The 22,046-nt window shown below is 56.9% G+C and overlaps 1 protein-coding gene across 6 annotated transcripts; it reads right to left on the bottom strand.

Annotated features, from left to right (window-relative positions):
• Positions 1-3: 3 nt before the first annotated feature.
• Positions 4-14,610, bottom strand: ARHGEF19 (Rho guanine nucleotide exchange factor 19). Of its 6 annotated transcripts, none has more exons than XM_032302079.1 (16): positions 11,804-12,874; positions 10,289-10,732; positions 9,604-9,885; positions 9,335-9,443; positions 9,174-9,250; positions 8,613-8,875; positions 7,731-7,891; positions 7,458-7,610; positions 7,081-7,210; positions 6,863-6,937; positions 6,615-6,704; positions 6,276-6,436; positions 4,027-4,185; positions 3,672-3,751; positions 1,915-2,019; positions 4-709 (listed from the first exon to the last, which is right to left on the bottom strand). In XM_032302079.1, exons 1-16 carry the CDS (start codon positions 11,919-11,921, stop codon positions 666-668), a joined length of 2,451 nt encoding a protein of 816 aa, XP_032157970.1. In that variant the 5' UTR covers positions 11,922-12,874; the 3' UTR covers positions 4-665. The 6 variants fall into 6 exon arrangements, with proteins under 6 accessions (XP_032157970.1, XP_032157971.1, XP_032157967.1 ...); XM_032302080.1 differs by lacking the exons at positions 4-709; positions 11,804-12,874 and adding exons at positions 943-1,499; positions 14,425-14,610; XM_032302076.1 differs by lacking the exon at positions 4-709 and adding an exon at positions 943-1,499 and having other exon boundaries at positions 11,804-12,873.
• Positions 14,611-22,046: the final 7,436 nt, after the last annotated feature.

Genomic DNA, 22,046 nt, shown 5'->3' with positions numbered 1-22,046 from the left:
TGTGCTCTCTCTGTCGAATAAATAAATAAAATCTTTTAAAAACAAAATACCCTCCTTCCATGTTGGATGTGAATGAAGAAGCCCCTGGAGGCCTTAGGATGAAGACAATACCAAGGACAACCAAGTGGAAGAATGGAAAGAGCAGAGTCCTCAGTGATGTCACAGGAGCTGCTGGATCAAGCCTTGCTTGAAGCCCACCTTGCCCATATATTTCTTAGTTTTGAGAACTGTGGTAGGCTGAGACATGGTCCTCTAAAAGATATCTGCCTCCTACTCCCAGAATTGGTAATTGTTATCTTCTATGATAAACAAGGGAGGGGGGACAGATTTTTCAGGAGGGATTGAAGGTAAGAACTCTGAGATGGAGAGATTATCTGGGTGGACCTCAAATAAAATCCATGTATTCTTATCCTTGGGAGGCAGAAGTAGCTCTGACACAGACACACAGAGAAGAAGGCAGTGTGACTCCAGAGACAGAGTCTGAGTGGTGTGGCCACAAGCCGAGGAGAGCTGGCAGCCACCAGAGCTGCGAGAGGCAAAGACCCATTCTCCCCTGGCAGACATCCCCACTACAGGACAGAGTCCTGCCCTGCCGACATCTGGATTTTGGCCCAGCGATACTGATTTTAGATTTCTGGCCTCTGGAGCAGTCAGAGAATACAGTCCTACTGGTTTAAGTCACCCGGTGTGCGATCATTTGTTACAGCAGCTATAAGAAACAGACACAAAAGCCAATGAAGTGTCTTCAATCTCTATGCCTGGTTGAATCCGGTTTCTTGTCAGTTGCCACACAAAGGAGTCTAATTCACACCCAGCCCTTCGTCCCCTCCTCCGGATAAGGGGTGAGCTCTCCCCACTGGGAGGCAGTTAGAGAGCCTCCTGACCTTTAGCTGGAGGAAGCGGGGTTGGAGGGGGCAGCATCAGACAGCTTGCAGACTCCAAGCCAAGGCATCATGGGAGTTTATTTACAGAAAAGTCACAGCCGCCAGGGCCCATGCAGGCTCTGGCCAGAAGACCCCAGATATATATACATCTCTCTATATATACGTCCCAGCACCCGTCAGCACCAGAGCTGTCCCCAGCCGGGTCCCTGCCAGAGGGACCAAGAGTCAGGCAGCATGAAGGGAGTGAGCCCCAGTCCTTGCCAGATATCACAGGTCACCTGTCCCTATGCCAGAGGAAGAAACTGGCGTCGGCCCTGAAGTGGACTGGGAGAAGCATGAGGACGGGCTGCACTCCGGACGCCAGGCCATGGAACACCAGCAGCGGCCTGGGGCATGCGACACCAGAGGTCCCTGCAGACCTGTCCGGGAGCTGGGCACGGAGCTGGCGTCCCACCCATCAGGCAGGGGGCTCCCCCAGTTTGCTGGGCGCACTTGTGATCCGCTTATTCTCTCGGAGGTTTCGAAGGCGGGCACTGAGGCTGCTGATCTCCTCCACATAGGCCTGGGGCACCCACCCCTTCTCACCATCTGCCAGGCGGACCCCCTCCAGCCAGCCTAGAGCCACACGGGCCAGGAGCAGCATTAGTGGCATCAAAGGGACACCAGGGCCGGGTCTGCCAGGGAAAGCCTAGGCCCTGATGCAAGCTTTGTCTGCACCCCGGGGGCAGAGGTGACCTCATCCCAGCGCCCCAGTTCCAGGAAGGACCCTGCCTCTAGCAGTCTCACAGATGAACTTCTGACCTGTTTTTCCTGACATCCTCTAAAAAGGGTATTTCCCATTCTTCCCCACCCGTCGCTCTGAATCCTCCAGCTTTGTAAGAGGGAAGTTCCTCCTCTTGTCTAACTTGATTCCTACATGCTGTGGTTGATCAACACTTGCACAACCTTTTCCTGTGATATCTTAGCCATCTAGCTACCTCCTGCCCACCTGGGTCCCATCAGGGAGGCCTTCCCAGGAGGCCCCTCTCACCGTCACTGGTTTGGGTCCTCACGGCCAGGATGTCCGTCTTCTCCAGAGTCAGCTCGTCTGGCTGCAAAGCCTTGTATGTCCTGACGCACTGAACCTGGGGGCGGTCTGACAGCCCAAGGGAGAGTCAGGGAGTCCCCAGGTAGAAGGAGGAAGGTGAGGGGTCAGAGGGTGGCTGCTGCTGCTTCATTTTCTCTGCGCCTCCCTCTGCTCACCCTGGCCACCCTCCTCTCTTACCCTAAATACAAGCCCTTGGTGAATCTAGTCCCTGCCAGCTTGGGTTATTGCCTAGGGCTCTCACCTCCCCAGCTCAGTCTAACACCTTGACGCTGACCTCCAGGTCAAGGTCCACCTGCCTCCAGACACTCCCCACAAAACACTAATGGTCCCTTCATCTGCCCCTGTTGGTACTCCAGGGCTCCCTCTAATCCGTCCTTCTCAACTGGGAGTCAAGTTACATCACCTCCCCGCCAATTATAACCCTCTGGGGCTTCCTACTCCTCTGAGTAAAATCCAAGCCCTCCCCACAGCCTACAAAGTCCTACATGGCCTGGGATTGTGCCCTCACTAGCCCGTCTTCCTCACTTCTTCCCCTTCACCGGACCCTTGCTCACGGAGCTCAGCAACACTAGCTGTCCTGCTGTTCCCAAACATTCTGAGCTCCCTCCTGCCTCAGGGCCTTTGCACTGCCTATCCTCCTCCCAGGAGAACTCCCCCCCAAATCTTTTCATGGTTGCCCCTCTTCCTCCTTCAGGGGCCTTCTCTGACCACCTCTCAGGAATGCGAGGCTCACCCCACAGCTCAAACAGGACTCTTAGCCCAAGCCAGAGAATCTGCTTCAATCTAGGCCCACGGCTCTTTCTACCACAGGAGACAGGCTGGCAGTATTGAGAAAACCACAGGCTTTGGGGCCAGACCTGGCTTGAATCCCAGCTCTGCTCTCCACTGGCCTGTCTGACCTTGGGCAAATTACTTAGCATTTCTGAGCCTGTTTTCTCAGATATGAGAAAATGAGTCTACCCAACGGGGTTATCAGGAGGATTAAGTAAACTAAATGCGTATAAAGGCGGCCAACACCAGGCCTGATGAGGAACAAGTATGGGTAGAAACAAGCTCCCTTCCTTTTCCCTTCCTTAGCTGAGCCCTAACTCCCCGGCTCGGCAACCCTCAGCCGCAGCCTGGTGTCCGCTGGATCAGGGGTCCCTCTCGGACTGGGCAACACTCTGGCTTACCGGCCTCACTCACACCCCAGAGAGAAGCCTCTAGATCAACAGAGCTGATCCCCCATCCTGCCCCACCCCACCCTGTGGCCACTTTGGTTCCTGCTCCTTTGCAACAGAGGCGGAGGCAAAAGTGGAGACAGATCAGGGCGTCCGTCTCAGCTCTGCGGCTTACCAGTTCGGTGAACTTGGGTAAGTCACTTTAACCTCTCTGAACCTCTGTTTTCTAGCGGGTAAGATGGGCTTGTGCGGGGATGAAACGGGAGGACACAAAAGGCTTTGCCATCAGGCGCCGCCTGAGCACTGGGAAGAGCGGGGGGAGGTCCGGCCTGGCTTAGGCAAATGTTGCTGCTCTTCCAAGGGTCTGCACGGCAGCCCCCGATGGCCCCAGGCCGGCTGGTCTCTCTCCCCGCCAGCTCGGCCAGCAACAAGGCACCAGGATGGGAGGAAAAGGAGAGAGCAGTGAGGGGCCCAACCCCGGGGGGGGGGGGGGGGGGGGATGTGGGCCCGGAGGCAGGGTGGGGGTAGGCAGACTGCTACCTTGGCCCTCGCTGAAGAACTCTTTATCCTCCTGGGAGCTGGAGGGACACAGGGCTGAGATCCATCGCTGCTTCTCACTTCTAGGGAGGAGGAGGCTGAGTTGTCACAACGTGCAAAGTACAGTCTCCCAGGGCCAGGGTGGTGAGACAGGGCTGGGAGGATTGGGCATGGTGTCCGGACTCGGGGCATGCCTGCCCCACAGCCCTGTCTGTCCCCAAGCCCTCGCCCCACCCAGCTCTGAGCCCGACAGAGCAGGCCTGGAAGCCGCTGGACGCCAGCTCCACCCTTGGCCTGCCTCGGCCCCGTCCTACAACCCGCCCAGGGGTCCTCTCCCCCGACGCCCAAGCCCACTCACTCCGTCCGGGCCCTCAGCAGGAACTGGTGCTTCGCGTGGGGCCCATGGAGGAGCTGGAGGAGGAACACGTGGCCGGGGACACCTTGCAGCTTCCGGCTCAGGTCCTTCACCTGGAGCTCGGCCATCCTGGCGTGGACGAACACGGCGAACTTCCCTAGCCTGCGGGATGGGGCAGGTGAGGTCAGCCCGCTCACCCTCGGGCTCCCTCCCCGGGGAAACTCTCGGAAGGCAGTCACCTCCCTAAAAGCCCGCAGGCCCCCACAAGGAATGGGGAGCGCCATTCCCGCAGACTCCCTGGCAGACGAAAAAGGTGACAAAACTAGTCCCTGCCCCCAAGGGCACACTTTCAGGTTCTCTGAGTCCCTGTTCTAAAGAGCCAACAGGCGGCCCCTCGGATGAGACCCCCGTGCTGCTTAGTGTCTGACTCTCGGACCACGAAGAAGCTGAACTATGTCTCTCCTTTGCTATTCTATCCTAGTGCTCCACACTGCCAGGCCCATCATTTGGGTTCAATAAACACTTGTGGGAAGGATGGGGAGGGGAGTGGGTCAAGGATGTCCCACAGGTCCTTTCTTCTCAACCTGTCTGAACAGAAGTCAGTATCTCCCAGTCCAAACCAGACCCCTTCACTGTTCCCCAGTCCAGGGAAAGACTCCGTCAAGTAGCCCAGGAGGAAACTCAGCCATCATTCCAGCCTCTTCCCTCCCTCTCCCCACACACCCCGCCAGCAGCTCCACCCTACCTAACTCCTGACTGTCCCTGGAATCCACTTCCCACAGGCCCCCTACCATTTTGGGGTGGATCTACTCTCATTTGGGCAATTGTAATAGCTTCTGGTCTCGCCCCTTCCAGTCCATCCTCCAAACTGGCCAGGAGTGAAATGTCACTCGTCTACGTAACTCTCCATGCTCCCCATGGCCCTCAGAAAGCACAATCTCTGTCCTATGGCTTTCAACAAGCCCACCTCCTTCTTCTGGCCTTCCCCTCTACGAATCTAGCCATATTTAGGCTTCATCCTCCCCCAAACACACTCTGCTATTATACCCTACTGTGACTTTGCTATATCCTTCCAAACTCCTTCTCCACCTGGAAAACTCCTATGTATCCTTCAAAACCCAGCTCAAATGTCCCTTCCTCTTTGAAGTTTTATAGATTCTCACCCCATACCAGGGGATGCTACAGTAGGAGTGCACCTTTCCCCTAAAAACCCTGACCAGGTGGTTATAAGGATATAGCTTAATTGTCCTGAGAGCTCCTATAGGCGGAAATGACCCTAGCACCCTTCAGGGCCCGGAAGAGAACAGGGGTTCGGTGACACTTTCGTGAATGAATGAATAAACCAGGAATAAACCCTTCCCATAGCCTAAGAAGTCCTTTCTTCATCACATCCAGCCTGAAGGTTTACCTCACTCAGAAAGACTTCTCCCTCATCCCAAACTGTTAACAATCATAGCTAACACTGCGTGTGTGTTCACTGCGTGCCAGGTACTATGCTAAGCTCTTTCCCCCTCTTATTATCACAGAGTCTCCCTACATATAGTCTCTATGTTACAGATGGAAGATAAGATAATACAATGGTTAAGAGCCTAGGATCGGACATCAGACAGACCTGGCCTCTCCTGGAGCCCTCTCAGCTTCTACACTTACTAGATCCATGCTGTTGAGAGTAACAAGGGAGCCTACTTTCCAGGCAGATGCTTAGAGAACTAGGGATAATAGTGCAAACAGTGGGGGTACCTGGGTGGCTCAGTGGGTTAAGCCTCTGCCTTTGGCTCAGGTCATGGTGTCAGGGACCTGGGATCGAGCCCCGCATCGGGAGGCTCCTTCCCCCTCCCCATCTGCCTGCCTCTCTGCCTACTTGTGACCTCTCTCTCTCTCTGTTAAATCAATAAATAAAATCATTTAAAAAAATTATGCACACAGCATGCCTGGCACAGGACAGGCACTCAGTAAATGCTGGCCATTATCTGGATGAGTGGGGTCAGAGCTGAGACTCCAGAATTATGCTCTTAATCTCTGCTCTACTTGTCTTAAGCTCAGAGCACCATTGAGTCCTCTGCACACAGCCTAGCCCTTGGTTCTCAGGTCTGGAAAATGGACTGGCCTCACATCGCTGCCTTTTCTGGGGGAGCCTCCAAGGCTCAGGGTGCCCCAGCAGCACAGACAGGGGCTTCCAGGCCCAGTGATGCCTGACGGCAGGGAGAAGGGACCTGGCTCCGGTCTGCCTCCCGCACCCTGCCTAGACTCACTCCTTCCGCCGGGAGAGCAGCAAGCAGTCATTGAAAAGGTGCAGGTAGACTGCCTTGCTGGACAGCTTCAGCTTGGCAGGTGGCGCCGCGGGCAGTGGTGCCAGCTCCACTAGCTCCCCATGCCGAACCAGCCAGCGGGCTTGCGAGATCAGTGGGAAGATCTGGAAGTATGGGGGAGGCAAGGGGGAGCAAAGGTCAGGCCCCAGACAGCAGACAGCACAGAACAGGGGAGGGGAGGGGAGAGAGTGGGGGGTGACGAAGTGGCCTGCTGTGCCTGGGGAAGGACAGAATGAGAGTGGCCCCTTGACGGACCCCACCCCGCCAGCGGCAGGTGTGCACCTTGCCCTCAAAGTGGATCTTCTTGCTCAGATGGATGAGCTCCTCTGTCCTCTTCATGGACTGCACGCTGGCATTGCACTCTTGCACCAGCTGGGGAGGCCGTGTGTGAGTCATCTGTGGTCCCCCAACCCCAGCTCCCAGAGCCCAGCCTCAGGCTCCCGCCTGGGAACCAGAGGCTCTGCTGGCTGGGGCTCATTTGGAGATATGCCGGGGATCTGGGGGGCGGGGTCCTGGAGAGCCGAGCTCACCTCCTTGAGTGCATTGAAGGCTCTGGTGGCCATGTCTTCGTCTTCCGAGCCCTGTGCTGTCCGTTTCAGGATGTTCTAGAGGGTGAGGTCGGTGTGGTGAGACAGACCGGGACCTCTACCCATAGTCCTGCCCGCCAGTGGTTACCCAGGAGGGGCTGTGGGAGGCATAGCACCATTCCCCCCACAGCTCTCACTGTAGCCCGGTGCCCTCCACGTACCTCGACCAGCATCTTGAGGCGGGTGATCCTCTGAAATGGCAAGATAAGGAAGGAGGTGAGGGGCAGACGTTGGCATACGGGAGACTCCTCCAGGCGAGCCAGGATGCCAGGGAACTTGGGGTTCTCCAGGCTGAGAGATGGGGAGGGACCTGAGGTCACTGATGGGCTCATAGATCCTATGAACCCCCAGGATCCATGACCCCAGCCACCCTCTTGGTTTTTCAGGTGTCTTCCTGTGACATCCTTCCTGCCCTTTGGGGTGGGGTCTAAGCTGACCCCGGTCAGAGAGCCCTATTCAGGAACCATTCCCGCCTAAGACTCCCTTTATCTCCAACCCCCACCACCCCACGCCCGCCTTTCAGAGCCTCCAGCCCTACAGCAAGCGCTGGTAGGTGCGCTCCTGGTAGGCCTGGTTGGTGACATAGGGCAGGTACACTCGGCGGAAGGCTGGACAGTGGTGCAGCACAATGTCACACACACTGAAACGCAGGACATCTGCCTCCAGCCGCTGCTCCAGGTCCTGCAGAAACCTGAGGGGTCCGGTGAGAGGTCAAGGTCAGGGTCAAGGCGAGAACCCAGACCTGGGAGCCCGGCCAGTCACCACAGGCTCTGCCCCGCCCCCACCACACCTGACCGTACCACTCCCTCACCTCTCGCTCGTGCTCTTGACTTCGGGCAGTTTGGAGAACAGCCATTGCTTGTCCTGCACCCCCAGACATTCGCTCAGTTCAGCAGATCCTAAGAAGTGGCCCACGGCCACCGACAAGCTGTGGATGTAGGACGCCTCGGACGTGATCAGCTCAAATTTGGCCTGAGTGAGGGGGAGGCGGGATCGAAAGGGCTGGACCGGCCCGCCTCAGACACTGTGAACTCACCACCCACCCTTCCGACGCCGCCTTTCCCTCCCTGTCTCCCTGCTGTTCCAGCCCCACTTCCGATGACCTAGTACCTGCCGGGTGAAGGAGACCACCTCTGGCCACGCGCTTTTGTTCAAACTCAACGGAAGACCTCGATTAAGGGGTGGAACCCCTAGCTCCACCCATCGGGCCTGCACCCCCAAGCCGGGCCCTCTCAGTCCTTCGCCCACTAGGCGTTTCCTCTCCAGAGGGCTCCGCCCCTCCTGGTCCTCGCTTTCGCGGTCCCACCTCGCAAGGCGCAGCCTGACTCCGCCCCTCCGCCGGCCCTGTTGGCTCCGCCCCGGACCCCACCCCTGACCCCACCCCTCCTTCCCGCGGCGGCTCAGTCTCCGCTAGCCGCCAGCCTCAGTTCCTCACACCCACCTTTCGCATAGACGGTCCCGCCGGCCCCGCCCTCTCGTGGCCCCGCTTTCCCCGCTGGGTCCCACGCCCACCTCCAGCAGCGTGCAGTCCCGCTGGTCCGGTAACCCTGGGCCCCGGGCCCCGCTAAGTCTGGGGACCCGTCCCCCGTCCCCCTGGCCCCGCCCCCTCTGTGGCCCCGCCCCCTGCGGGCCCCAGGGCCACCTCCCGGCCGGCAGCCCCGCCGGCCCCGCCCCGCCGGCTCCCGGCGCCCACCTCCTGCAGTTTGCAGTCGCGCAGGCTCAGCGTGGCCAGGACGCCGCTGCCGCGCACGTCGGGGATGTCCTGCCACAGCGAGAAGGTGGAGCCTCGCGCCGAGCGCTGCGCCCGGAAGGAGCTGCTCGGGGAGAGGTTGGCGCGCGGCGGCCCGGGCCCCTCCTCCGCGCCCTCCGCCTCGTCCCCCGGGCCCTCCTCCTCGCGCTGCTGCCGCCGCAGTTCGCGGGCGCTGGCCACGTCGCTGTATTCCTGGTAGAGGACCGCTGGGCGGGGAGAGGGGCGGGGGAGGGCCGTGGGGCGCCCGCCTGCCCGGTCCGGCTCCTGCCCGGCTCCCCGAGAGCCCGCCTCAATAAACGAGCCTTTCGGACGGTTCGGGTAGCGGGACACCGTGAACTCGTTCACTCACGCACTCACTCCTTCCAGAAACACTGCTTGCGCACCCACTGCGTGCTGTCCACTGTGCTCGCTCCTGAGATTTGGCTCTCCCTCCCTCTCGCCAAGATCCCAACCTCTCAACTCTCCAACCCCGCCCCCCCCCGCCAGCCCCTTCGTCCCACGTACTGTTAAGGAGAAACCGTGACTGGCGCCGCTCGCTGGAGCTCCTGGACCCCAGAGCCAGCTCTTCCGGCGTGTCCAGCCTAGGAAACGGACAGGGTCAGGGCCCTACTTCGCCTGCACCCCTGCACCCCTCCTCGGACCGAGCGCACAGTGGGAGATAGTACCTGGGCTCGGGCCAGCCGCTATGGCACCCGCTCGGGTCAACAGGGGCTGGCATCACCAAACCGTCCATCCTCATCTCTACACTGCGCGACTCCCTTCCAGATGATCTTCCTAGAGAGGGCGAGAGCTGAGGGTGGGTGGCTCCAAGAATGGCGCTGGGCGCTGGGGTGCCACGCTGCAGGTGACCAGCACCCAGTCTCAAGTGTGGGCCTTGCCCCATGCTGCATCTGGTTCATGGCCTGCTCTTAGGGCCCAGGGGAGAAGCTGGTACCTTCCCGAGCTGCGCCAGTGCCTGACCCTGGGGTCAGCACCCTGGCTGCTGAATTCCGCCCCAGACGCAGGGAAGAGTGCAGGCGGGTCATCAACTCGGAGGCTGAGAAGCGCCTGCGCTCAGGCCCCTCCAGGCCTACCCTGGAGGGTACGGACAGCTCCGGTGGCCTAGGCTCCTCTGTGCTCAGGGTCTGTTCCGCTGCCTGGCCAGGCTCGAGGAAGACAGCCTGGGCTCCGGGGCTGCCAGGGAGCTCTTCACGCTGATAGACCCGCATCTTGCGCCCTGTGGGGACGTGCGGTGAGCGCCCTGGCTGGCATCCGCTAGGTGCTCTCTCCACTCCTCCCTGTTGCTACCCTGTGGCCCGGAGCATCTGAGGGAAAGGTCAGTGTTTTGGCCAGGATCTGGTCCCCGTCCCCAAATGGGATCAACAAGAGGGCTAGTAGGGAGAACAGAGTGCCTGACTGCAGTGGGCAAAGGGCCAAGAGCTCAGGACAGCCCCTCATCTGCTGTGCAGCCTCTGAGAAGTCACCTGTCCTCCCTGATTTCCAGTTCTCTTGTCACTAGAATCTACCACTTGTCCTGCCTGTTTGGGGGAACTGTGGGGCTTATGAGTCTTAAAAGAGCCACCCAACTTCTCCCCTGTCTGTCCCACTAGGCCACCACCCCCTCACCCAGAGTGACTTACAAGCAGATTTCTTCTCCGAGCCGTGACTGGCCCGGCGCTGTGGCTGTGGGTGCTGGGGACTCCAGGGTCCCTCCAGAGCTTGGGGCTGGGCACTAGGACAGTGTGGCCAGCTGCCAGCTCTGCTGGGCCGCAGCCCCCCACTGGTGGAGATCTCGGTGTCTGGGACTTCCGGGGATGGTGGCCATGGCAGCCCTTGGAGAGGAGCTGGGGTCCCCAGGGACCAGCGGCTGCCGGGAGCCCGAAGCTCCTCTGGGGCAACAGGGAAGAGATCCAGACACACAGGGCTCGGGGGCTGCAGGGTGGGCAGCTCTGCAAAGGACAGACTCTCCTGCTGGCACACAGCTACTGGGCGGCGGTCAGTGCCACGTGGCCCAGCCAGGTGGGACTGGAGGGTGGCAGGTGGCCCACAGTCCATTCCTCCTTTGCTCTGCCACCCACCTGGGCCTGCAGGGGAAAAGGTATGAGAGGCAGACACAGAACAGGAGGGCTGGCCAGCAAGCCACCTTTGTCTTGGAGGCCTGGACAAACCCTTGTGTATACACATGCGCACACATCTGTTCAAGCACACTCACACACCTAATCGCATAGTAACAGCTAATACTTACTGGGCACTTACCGAATGGCAGGCCAAGTGCTTTATATATGTCATTTCATCTAATCCTCACCACCCTGAGGTGACGCTAGTTTTATCCCCATTTTTTAGGTGAGGTAGGGGAGGCACAAAGGTTATTTGGCATAGGGGGGAGCCAAGACTCAAACCCAGAAAGTCTTGCTTCTGAGTCTGTGCTTTGAACCAGCTCGTGCATTTTCAACTCTCACTGACCTATGATCAGACACACATACACACGTTGTCACACAATCTGTGTATGTTCCATGCACATGCACACACGCTTCCTTCCAAGGAGACACATGGACATACACACTTTCATGGGTACACTCAGACACTTCATATTCACAGACTTACACATTCACATACTTTTCACACAACTACATATATTCACAGACTCTCTCTCTCACACACACACACACACACGCTGACCCATTAGATATTTATGTATCTGCTCAAGCTTTCTCACACTCCTGTTCTATTCACACTCACACACCGAGATATCAACGCACACACACAGGCCCAGAAATCCTTGCTTTGGTGTTACTCAACCTCCCCTCCCATGCCCAGAGTTGCAGCCTTCAGCGCTGAGTAGTGCCCACACCCTGCCAGGCTGGCTGGGAGGGTCACAGACTGGCAGGCGGGCCACCACCGAGATCAGGCTAGGCCCTCCCGGGAGAAGGGCAGGGAGATGTCCCAGCTCCCCGGTTTGGGGCGAGAGAGGGGTTCTTCCCTACCCGGGCTCTCAGCCCCAGATGGAGCCAGGCTGACTGGGTCCTCTTTGGGCAGGAAGTCATCCCCAAGGAGTCTGCCGGAGCCTCGGGACAGGCCTGATGACAGAGGGATCTGAGCCCCCACAGCCCTTCCCCCGGCCCTCCACCGGCGGCGGTCCTCCCGCAGCCCCTCACCTCTCCAGCCGAGGGCCGCTGCTGATCTTGTTCTGCTCCTGCTCCCCGCGGCTGGGGAAGCCCTCTCTCTGCCCAGCTGGCTGGGGGAGATCCCACCCAGACAAAGAGTTTGATTCATCAAACCCTGTGGTGAGGCAAGCGGGAGGGAGGGAGGGAACAGGCAGCGGGCTGGGCGGGGGCCTACCCTTGCCTGGCCTCACTGTGGGCAGGCGGGGCAGCAAGGACCCCCCCCCAGAGGCCCCCTCTGGCCAGAGGAGCAATGCCCAGCCTGGCAGGGCAAGGAGACCCAAGAGACAGAGATAGAGACCCAGAGATACAGAGAGACTTAGGCAGCATCTCAGCATGGGAGACCCAAAAACACTCCAACCCAGAAAACCACAGATGCCGAGACATTCAGGGACCCAGGGATGGAGACAGAGAGACAGAGATACCGAAAATGTCACAGACCAGATACTCAGAGACAGATGCAAAGCCCGGAAAAAAGACAGGGAGACAGATGGACAAACATTTTGTGGCCCACTGCGTTGCCAGTCTAGTGAGGGAGCTAAAAATGAGGACAGTTTCAACTCAGGGTTGGCAGGAGCCAAGCCAGAGGAACCATCAGCGCTGGGTTCGACTTGACCTGAGCATTCCAGGAAGGCTTCCTGGAGGAAGTAACGGCTAACTGTTCCAGTTGAAATAGCCAGGGACCCAGTAAACATGGATAAGGAGAAAATCTTGACCTGAGAGAAACGGTGACAGTGTCAGTGACCGAGGGATGAGGGAGGGATGGAGGAGAGTACCCGGGGGGAGGGGGACCACTCTATCTGCACAGCTTCTCCCCTGCTCTCTTCAGTGCCTGCCTAGGGTGGGGCTGCTCCCAAGAGACAGTTACTCTGCCAGGCCCTCTCCACAGGGACAACTTTAGCATGTACCTTAAACCTTTGTCCATCTGAGCACATCTCTGTTTCCTCATCTGATAAATAGGCCACTCATACCAGCTTTAAAACACTAAAGTGTGAGGGGCACCTGGGTGGCTCAGTGGGTTAAGCCTCTGCCTTTGGCTCAGGTCATGATCCCAGCGTCCTGGGATCGAGCCCCGCATCGGGCTCTCTGCTTGGCAGGGAGCCTGCTTCCTCCTCTCTCTCTGTCTGCCTCTCTGCCTACTTGTGATCTCCATCTGATAAATAAATAAATAAAATATTAAAAAAAACAACAACACTAATGTGTGAATCAATGACAGCGCGTGTAAAGCCCCTTGCATGTGGTAGGAGCTTCGTAGTTGATAGTCATTCTCCTGAGTATTATAATTAGTCTTTCTCTAGTCGGGCAGGTGGCCTGGGTCATCCCACGGATGGGGAAACTGAGTCAGTGAGGATGAGACCCACCGTTCTTTGTAGGAGCGTGAGGAAGGAGACTCGGGACCACTGCCTGCCAGAGAAGTCTCTTTCTCTCCAGGACTCTGAAGTTCTCGACATAGAAGTCCCACTTGCTTCCGTGAGGACCCGTGTGCAAAATACACATGTGCTTCTGCTCCCTTATATCCTGGGAGATCCTCTCCACTTGGATCTGGGAAGCCCCTGGAAGGCGGGGAGCACAGCACCCCACACCCTCCTGAGTTACAGGGATAAATGAGCAAAAACATGGAAGCCTTGGGGCAGGAGCACCCCCTATTAAGAGCTTAGAGGAGAAGCCTGGGTGAATGCCAGGGGAAGGTGGTAGGTTTTCTGTAGAGAGGAGGCTGGAGGCAGGTCCCTAGGGGAAAAGTCAGGGATGAGTCAACCTCCACCTCTGTCAGACCAAAAGGCAATGACCCATCTAGCTGGGATACCAGCCCTATGGCCTTCCAAAGATGTGGCCCACTCAACCTCGGTGCTCTGGACCAAGGAGGCGTTGAGCTGTGTTCATACTGTGTGCAGCTCATCTCTGCTAGTAAAAAAAAAAAAAAAAAAAAGGAAAAAGCCTCAGGAAGAGAACTGGCCCCAAGTAGCATGTTCATTCCCGGCCCCAGAAATGATCACTGAATATTCTAGTGCCGAGGGTCATTCTGGAACCTATAGGGGAAAACCCCTAAGGTTCAAGCCCAGTGTTGACACTACCAGCTGTGTGGCCCTAGGCGAGTCATAGCCTATTCCTGGGCCTCAGTGTCCCCATCTGTAAAGTAACATGGGAAGTCCCTCTTGGCTGCCCCCTCTAGGAAGCTAATGTCATCATGAGTGTCTCCATGGCCAGAGAAGGACAGTAGGGACCAAGGAGGGCTCCATCCAGTGGACGCTGCTAATCGCACAGACAAGGAACCCACTTGGCAAGGCTGGCAGAGAGGGTCTCTGGATACTACTGTGGTTCAGGGAGAGCACCTCTGGCTTCCTACGCCCAGGATTTCCCTGCCCCCTCCCTGGTCCCCCTTGCCCCAGTGCCCAGAGGAGTAGGGCCCTGCCATGGCCCCCGTGCCCCTTCAGGGACAAAGCCGAGTGGAAGGTCATGGCTGGAAGGGGGATCCAAGCCAAACAGGCTGTGGAGCCTCGGGAGGCCATAAGTGGGTGGGAGCCTGGATCAGAGGCCAGGCGGGCAGCACAAAGGACGCACTCTGGGAACACTGGCGGGAGGAGGATAGGACTGCTGGCAGCAGGGTGGGGCCCTACCTCAGCCAGGGAGCTCCGTCCAGCCTCCGACACGGTCCAGGGCTCCAGACCACCTGGGGGCTCTGGGGTTGCAGCTGGGTCCTCAGGGGGCGATGTCAGCATGGCCCCAGAGCCGGGCAGTGCACGATCCTGGGTATTGTGTGGGGCGGGGAGGGGGGGAGGCGAAGGCGGAGGGAACCTCGCAGGCAGGCGGGCGGCTGTCTCAACGTGCCTGCTCCCCGCCCCCCTTCCCCAGAACCGGTTTGGCCAGTCTGGGGTACAAGAGGGGGGCTGGAACAATGGGAGTCCTATGCCCAGGAGAGGTTCTGAAGGACCCCAGACCGATGTCCTAAAGATGGAGGAAGCACTGCTTTTCTGCCCAAGAAACAGTTCACCCCTCTTCTGAAGCTTCCCCCACGTAAGACATGCTGGGGGAGGAGTGGCTTCACAGAGAAACTTCCAAGCCTTGGACTCCTCAGGGACCCTGAGAACTCTGTAGTTTGCTGACCCTCTCTGAGCTGGCTACAGCACCCATAAAATAGGAACACTCGTTTCCATGGTGGAGAGATGGAAATCACGAAAGTTGGTAATGTGATGCATCGAGGACCAGCCCGACCAACCCTTTCAGCATCACTGCTGTCATGAATGACCCATCCTCCCCTGCTGCCTGGAATGACCCACCTTGCCATTTCCAATGGCCTCCTCCTCCAGGAAGCCTTCCGGGTCTGTAGTCCACACTGAATGAGCCCTCAATAAACCAACAGCCCAAGCAGAACCAGCCTCCAGTAAGGAGACTGCAGCAACCATGCAATCATCCCAAGCCCATGAAAGGGAAAGCTGTTCTTTTCCTAATACTACCTGCCACTTATTTAAGCGCTCCATAATGGCCAGACACTCAGTGTTAATTCCAATATGTACACAAATACCAATACTCATGTTGTGAATAAATTATTGTACACTATGTGCCAGGCACTGTTCTGAGCACTTCACATCTGTTTACAGGTTTCCCCCACTACCCCAAAGTAGAGGCTTCCTACAAAAGCTTTCCTAAGCCAAAAATGGCACAAAATGAAGAAGCAGTTACCATTAATGTATATGGAAAAATGTTTTTTTAGCATTTCCATACCCCCAAAATAACCTCTCTTAGACTTTTCTGATACTTGAGGACACATCTTCCTAACAGATGGCAAAATTAATCGAGATAAAGGACAGATGCTCCCGGACACAGTTCAAAGTTCCGGTAGTTTGATACTGAGTTGCCGAGTGTGGGGCGGGGAAGAGCTTGGTGGGGCAGGCTCTCCACTCAGGGTGTTTGCTGCCTCTATAACAGATCTTTGCAAAACAAATGTTGAATGCTATTTCCTCCTTTTTTTCACCATTTTCCGCAATAGCAAACATTTTCTCTGTATTTCTTCTGGTTGGTGAAAACAGGTACTAATAGAGGTCTTTGGGGGAAGCCAAGTGGTTGTAACACAAACTTTTGAAAAGCAGGGTATACTGTATTCATTTACTCTTGGCCACGACCCTGTTATTGCTCCCACAAGTACATGTTAAATCGGGGGGATTATCCCATTCAATCTCTCATCAGCTCTATGAAGTCTCTATTTTATAGATATGAAACTAAGGCCCAAAGGATTAAATCACTTGCTCAAGTTCATACAGCTAATAGGTGTCAGAACTCATACTCAAGCCCAGGTCTTTGACTCAGCCACCAACCTCTGTCCTTAGCCACAGCCCAGGACCACGTGACCAGGCTTTTGGGAAGATCTGGTGAAAAGTGTGTAAACGTCCATTGGGAGGTGTTTCAGCTCCCCTGACTAAACCCTCTTACTATTACTCATACACTGCAGGCCTCCTTGAGCATATGGGGCAGGTGTCCAGGGCCCAGATCCCAAGGTACTCTCCCCTACCAACTGGTGACCATTCAGTACTGAGTGATTAGGGTCCCTCCACTCCCTCGGTCTCTAGAGCATGCAGACATGATGAAGAGACACTGCACAGCGTGTGTGTGTAAACCAAGTGTCCGTGGAGAGGCGGCACCCTGGGGGGCAGAGAGGTTTGTTGCCAGCCCTGCACGTGGAAAAGGAGACTGCGACAGGGAGAGGGAGGCAATGTGGGACTAGCGGTCTTCAGAGAGCTTTAATCCTCACAGTCCAGTTCAGAGGCCGACGTTGGGGCCGCTGGCCAAGGTACTGCTCAGACCCCCTGCCAGAGGCAGAAGACCCCCCCCCAAAGGAAAGCAAGCATCAGGAGAGCCCAGGATTCTTGAAAGACCGTTCCGCCTCACTCGCCCCAGGTCCCGGGCTCTGGGGACAGTGCCCCTGCTGCAAAGGACAGAAAGCATGGCTTGGTCAGGCTAAGTAAATTGGCCCTGGAGAGCAGAGGGGACTCCAGTGGGGACACTGTCTTAGAAGGGGCGGGAAGTGGGCGGAGTTTGGAGAAGGGCGGGACCACGCAGGAAGGAGAAGGAAGCCGGCCAATTCTCCCTATGGGAGAGGCCAAACCAGAGGGCGTGGCAAGAGAGGGCTGAGCTAAGGCCTGGAGGCGGGCCGAGGGGGCGTGGTCAGGGAGGGGCCAGGGTCTTTTAGCCGCGCTGACCGAAGGCAGCACCTCCCGGTTGTCCGCAGGCTCCTGCACGACTAGACAGCGCTCGCGCTTTATTTTGGTCACCAGGGCGGCTGGAACGTCGGGCACGAGCCAGACGAGGAGGCGCACGAAGAACACCACGTGCTGGGGGTATGGGGGAGCCAAAAAGACAGTGAATCCCTTAGTTACCTTAATTTATCGACGCTTACTGAATGCTAGGCTCTGTTCTGAGGTTTCCCGGGTATTAATTCACTTAATTCTCACAACACTAGGAGGTGAGGACAGTTACTACTCCTGTTTTACAGATGAAGAGACTGAAGCATAAAGCGGTTGTCATTTGCCCAAAGACACAGGCATAATTCGAAACCTGTAACACTAGGGACCCTGGTAGAGGCCGAGCTGGAGAAAGGATCCTAAGCAAAGCTGGAGGGAGCATGCCTCCTCTCCTTCCTCCAGGTCGTTGCCTAAAGAGAACAGTGGTAGTGGTAGGGCTGTTTATTGAGCACGTACACAGTGCTGGACACTGTGCAAGGGCTTGGCACCGAATCTTCATAACGACCCTATGAAGTAGATACTATAGAATACCCACCGTTTACATCTGGGCCGCGGCAGCGCTTAAACTTGAACTTGAACCCCAGTGTGTCCCACACACAAATAGCTGAGCCTACCTCGAAGGCGACGATGAAGCCAAGACGCAGGGCCAGTAGTTTCCAGTAGAAGAGGGTGAAGTTCCCCTGTGGGTCGCAAAAGGCCGCGTACCTGAGCTGAGGAGGGCACGGGGTCCCGCGAGTCTCTCCCGCCCCTCCGGGCCCTAGAGCCTGGCCCCGCCCCTTCAGCAATACCCTCCCCCGCCCCCGCCCCCGCCCCCGCCCCCGCCCCCAGCTCTGCCCAGCAGTCCACTGCGCAGACTCAGCTTTCTGTCCTCCCAGTCAGGCCCCGCCCCACCCCTCCCACCCACGGACTCACCGCTCTGCCTCCAGATTCAGCACCCGGGCCCGCCAGCCAGGCCCAGAGGCCCTCCTTGAGGCTCCCACTTGGAGGGCGTGAGGTCCTCCTGGGCAAGGCAGACTGGAGTTGCGGGCGCAGTTGTGCAGTTGACGAAGCTGCACAGAAGGCTGTGGTGTTCTCCTACTGGCGCAGGAGATGCATTAGGTCCGCGGTGAAGGCGAGGAGGAAAGCTTGCAGGGCCAGAGGGAATCCAAGGCCCAATTCCCCAGCTACCCTGGGTCCAAACCCATTCCCGTGGGCAGGATGAGCCTGCGTCCAGAATCCTGGAACTCTACCTCTTACTTCCCTACCTCTGACCCTGGAATTCAGCCCCCATTTCCCCATTCCTAAGCCACCTTTCCCGGACTCTGATCTCTATTTCCCCCTCTGACCCTGTATGCCCCTCCTTTGCCCCATGCTCACATTCACAATGAAGGTGAGCCATGGCCTTAAGCAGAGGCAGCGAGATTCCAGTGCCCTGTATCTGCTCAGCCTCTGGCCTCCAAGACTGGCACGGGAACCTGTGATAAATAAAAAATAAACGGCTCTCCAACTGGTTGTTGTTGAGCAAAGCAAGCAGGGGTGCCAGAGCAAGGGCCCAAAGCCCCCTCACCATGACAAGGATGGCTGCAGAGCTGGTGAGTTGGTGAGGAAGGCAGGAGCAATGTGGGAGGCAAGTGGCACTCCTTCAAAACCCTGTCACTGGGATCTGGGCCATCTGTGGGCCCAGAGTGGCCAACTCTGGACATGAACACTCGTGTTCAGAGAGGCAATAGGTGTGCCTCCTGGGGCCCAAGAGGCTGGGTGTTACAACCCTGGGGTGGGGGGAACCCCCATCTTTTTCTGCCTGTGTAGGGAGTTCTGGAAATACAGGAACGAGGTCCAAGTCATTTTTGTCTCTGCAGGGCCTTTCCCCTCAAGGTTCTGGCTAAACACCTGTGGATGGATGCATGCATAGATGGAAGGTACGTGTGATAGACAGGAGAGGAACCAATGGCTGGGTAAACCGGATAGGAAAAATTGGCAAATCTCCATGAGTGGGTGCACAAGTGAGTGAGCAGAAGGGCAGATCGGTGGACAGACAGGTGGATGACTGTGGATGAGCAGAGGGATGGTTGACCGGCATGAGGACGGATGGACAGATAATGGATAATGCACTAGTTCATTCAATAACTGTGAACTGGGGCGCCTGGGTGGCTCAGTGGGTTAAAGCCTCTGCCTTCGGCTCAGGTCATGATCCCAGGGTCCAGGGATCTAGCCGCATCGGGCTCTCTGCTCCGCAGGGAGCCTGTTTCCTCCTCTCTCTCTCTGCCTGCCTCTCTGCCTACTTGTGACCTCTGTCTGTCAAATAAATAAATAAAATGTTAAAAAAAAAATTTAAAAAAAACTGTGAACTGACTGCGGCACCTGGCTGGCTCAGATGACTGAGCATCCAACTCTTGGTTTTGGCTCAGGTCGTGATCTCGGGGCCATGAGATCGAGCCCTGTATCAGGCTCCAGACTCAGTGCAGAATCTGTGTGAGATTCTCTCTCTCTCTGCCCTCCCCCCAAAATGAATAATCTTTAAAAGAATAACTATTAACTGACCACATACGGTTCTGCAGTAGATACTAGATATGCTGTGGTGAACAACCTAGGCACGGCCCAGGCCCTGATGGAACCACAGTCTAGTTGGGGAGACAGACCTCAAATGAACAAGCACAAATATGTAATTGTGAACAAGTCCGATGAAAGACTGATCTAAGTAAGGAGTTGTGTGTGGGGGGGGTAGGCAGCATCCCACAGTGGTGGCGGTAATGGCAGGGAAGATCAGTCTGTGCAAAGGCAGGGCCATTCTTTTTTTTTTTTTTTTTTTTAAAGATTTTATTTATTTATTTGACAGAGATTACAAGTAGGCAGAGAGGCAGGTAGAGAGAGAGGGGGAAGCAGGCTCCCTGCTGGGCAGAGAGCCCGATGCGGGGCCCGATCCCAGGACCCTGGGATCATGACCTGAGCCGAAGGCAGAGGCTTTAACCCACTGAGCCACCCAGGCGCCCCGGCAGGGCCATTCTTTAGGGTGCGTGAGCTGTATACCACCATATTCTAGAGGGCACCATTCACATCGATTTTGCTACCTCTGTGTTCCCTGACTGCTTTCTCGGTCCTCCCACATCTGTTTAACCTCATGCAGCCCATAGGGCTAGAAGGCGTTGAATGAGGGCAATGCATGATGTGATTTGTGTTTTCAAAAGGTCACCCTGACCCTGAAAATGAATTAAGTAGGGCAAACATGGAAGCAGGGAGATCTTGGGAAGGCTACCACAGTGGTCCAGGTGAAGCAGTGTGGCTGGGACAGGGGGTGGGGATGGGGGAGGGAGCGGCGGTGGAGATGGGGACAAGCAAAGAGATTCAGGATCAGTGATGGGGTGTTTGATGGGAGGCTGGCTGGCTGGGTGAATGGAATGCTTCTCCCCTTCCTCCCTGTTCCAGAGTTTCTCTTTGAGACCCTAAATATGCCCAGTGTTTAATCTCACCAAACCTGGTTTCATCCTGATCTCAGGGGAGGGTGGTAGAATAACCCAGGAGGTGTGGGAAGGAGCCAGATTTGGGACCTGGAATGATGGGCTCCAGTCTGGGCTCTTCCCAGCATGCCTTGTGGTCTCTGAGAATTCTGGGAAGTGGAGTTCCGGACCTGGCAGGCTGCGCTGGGCATCACTTCCTCTTCCTGGAAGCCACTGAGGTCCTAGTGGTGGGCCAAGAGGATGCTCTTGCCCTTCCAGTGCTGCAGGAAGGCTGTGGCTCAGAAGGGCTCAGAAGGACATGAAGATGCTGAAGAACACAGTTGCCAGATAGAGAAGCAGCCCAGCTGTAAGGGAGGGAAAGAGGACACACTGCAGGATCAGAACTACCTTCCCTGCAGCCAGGCCCAGGTGTTCCAAACCATGTCCATTCCCTTGCTCTTGTCCCTGTCTCACCTGGCCATGGGGCAGATCTTGGAAATATTCCACGTGACACAGGTGTTGCAGAGTGGGCACATAAGGAAGGCACCCTCATGGCTCAGATATCTTCCCTGTGAGCTAAAGCTGCCCATCCTGGGAAGGGCTATTCTCAACCAGCCAGCTGATCTGGCCCACCCAGCCCATCCTCCTGCCCCCAGCTCCAGCCACTCATGGTGTGTTGGTACCCATGGTAATAAGGCCAGAGATAAAGACCAAGGTGCCCCCAAGGGCAGCAGACAGGCTGTGCAAAAGCCAGAAGAGGTGACAAAGTCCGTGAGCCATCATCACTGTACTTGACCTCAGCTCCCAGCCCCCACCCCCCATTGCCCAACTCACCTAGCCAAAGAAGATGGCCACCGTCTCCCCAAAGTACTCTCATACGAGGTGCAAGGGTTGGTGCCTGTGCCAGCATCGCCAGGAGGCCGAGGATGAGTGCAGCAATCAGTGAGGGTTGGGGTGTGCCTCAGGCACCTGATACCTGGGCAGTGCAAAGGGGTCCTAGGCAGATGAACAGAGGGAGGGCTGCAGGGCGGTCCCAGAATTCCCTCCTGATGCCCCAGCAGCAGAAGAGGGCTGAGCTCTGTCTTCTCTCCTTCACGCAGTGGAAAGCCTGTAGCACAGACTCCGGCCAGCAGACAGGCTATGGCTTTCTAAAGCTCCCCATTGACTGCCACCTGCCTGAGAGGATCCTGACATCAGCTTCCTCCCCTTAAGGTCCCAGCTCCACCCTCCCCAGGCAGCTGTCTTGCCATTTATGTCTCTGTGTGTTGGAGAAGTACGAGTCGTAGGACGCACTGCCTAGGAATTGGTGAGCAGAGCAGGGGTCAGACCTAACACAATGGGATTGCAGGGTCTATCTAATTTCTAGGCTGGGACAGAGGGTGGAGACGTACCAGTTGCTAAAGCCAGAGAGCCCATTTACCCACGAAGCTCAGCCTGGGCTGGTGTGTTCCAGCCAGATGGACAGCTGAGGGGGTACTGAAGAGGTGGGAATCAGGTGTCAGGAGCCACTAGAACACAGAATGGCTGAAGACGTAGCGTGAGGGAGGCGGGAGTTGCTTTTCTGAAGAACTTGGGAGCCAAGCGCCCCGC

This window comes from Mustela erminea, chromosome 10 (genome assembly GCF_009829155.1).
Source record: "Mustela erminea isolate mMusErm1 chromosome 10, mMusErm1.Pri, whole genome shotgun sequence".
Taxonomy (NCBI): Eukaryota; Metazoa; Chordata; class Mammalia; order Carnivora; family Mustelidae; genus Mustela; species Mustela erminea.
The sequence above is the reverse complement of the archived record's forward strand: the minus strand, read 5'-3'. Positions and strand labels throughout refer to the sequence as shown.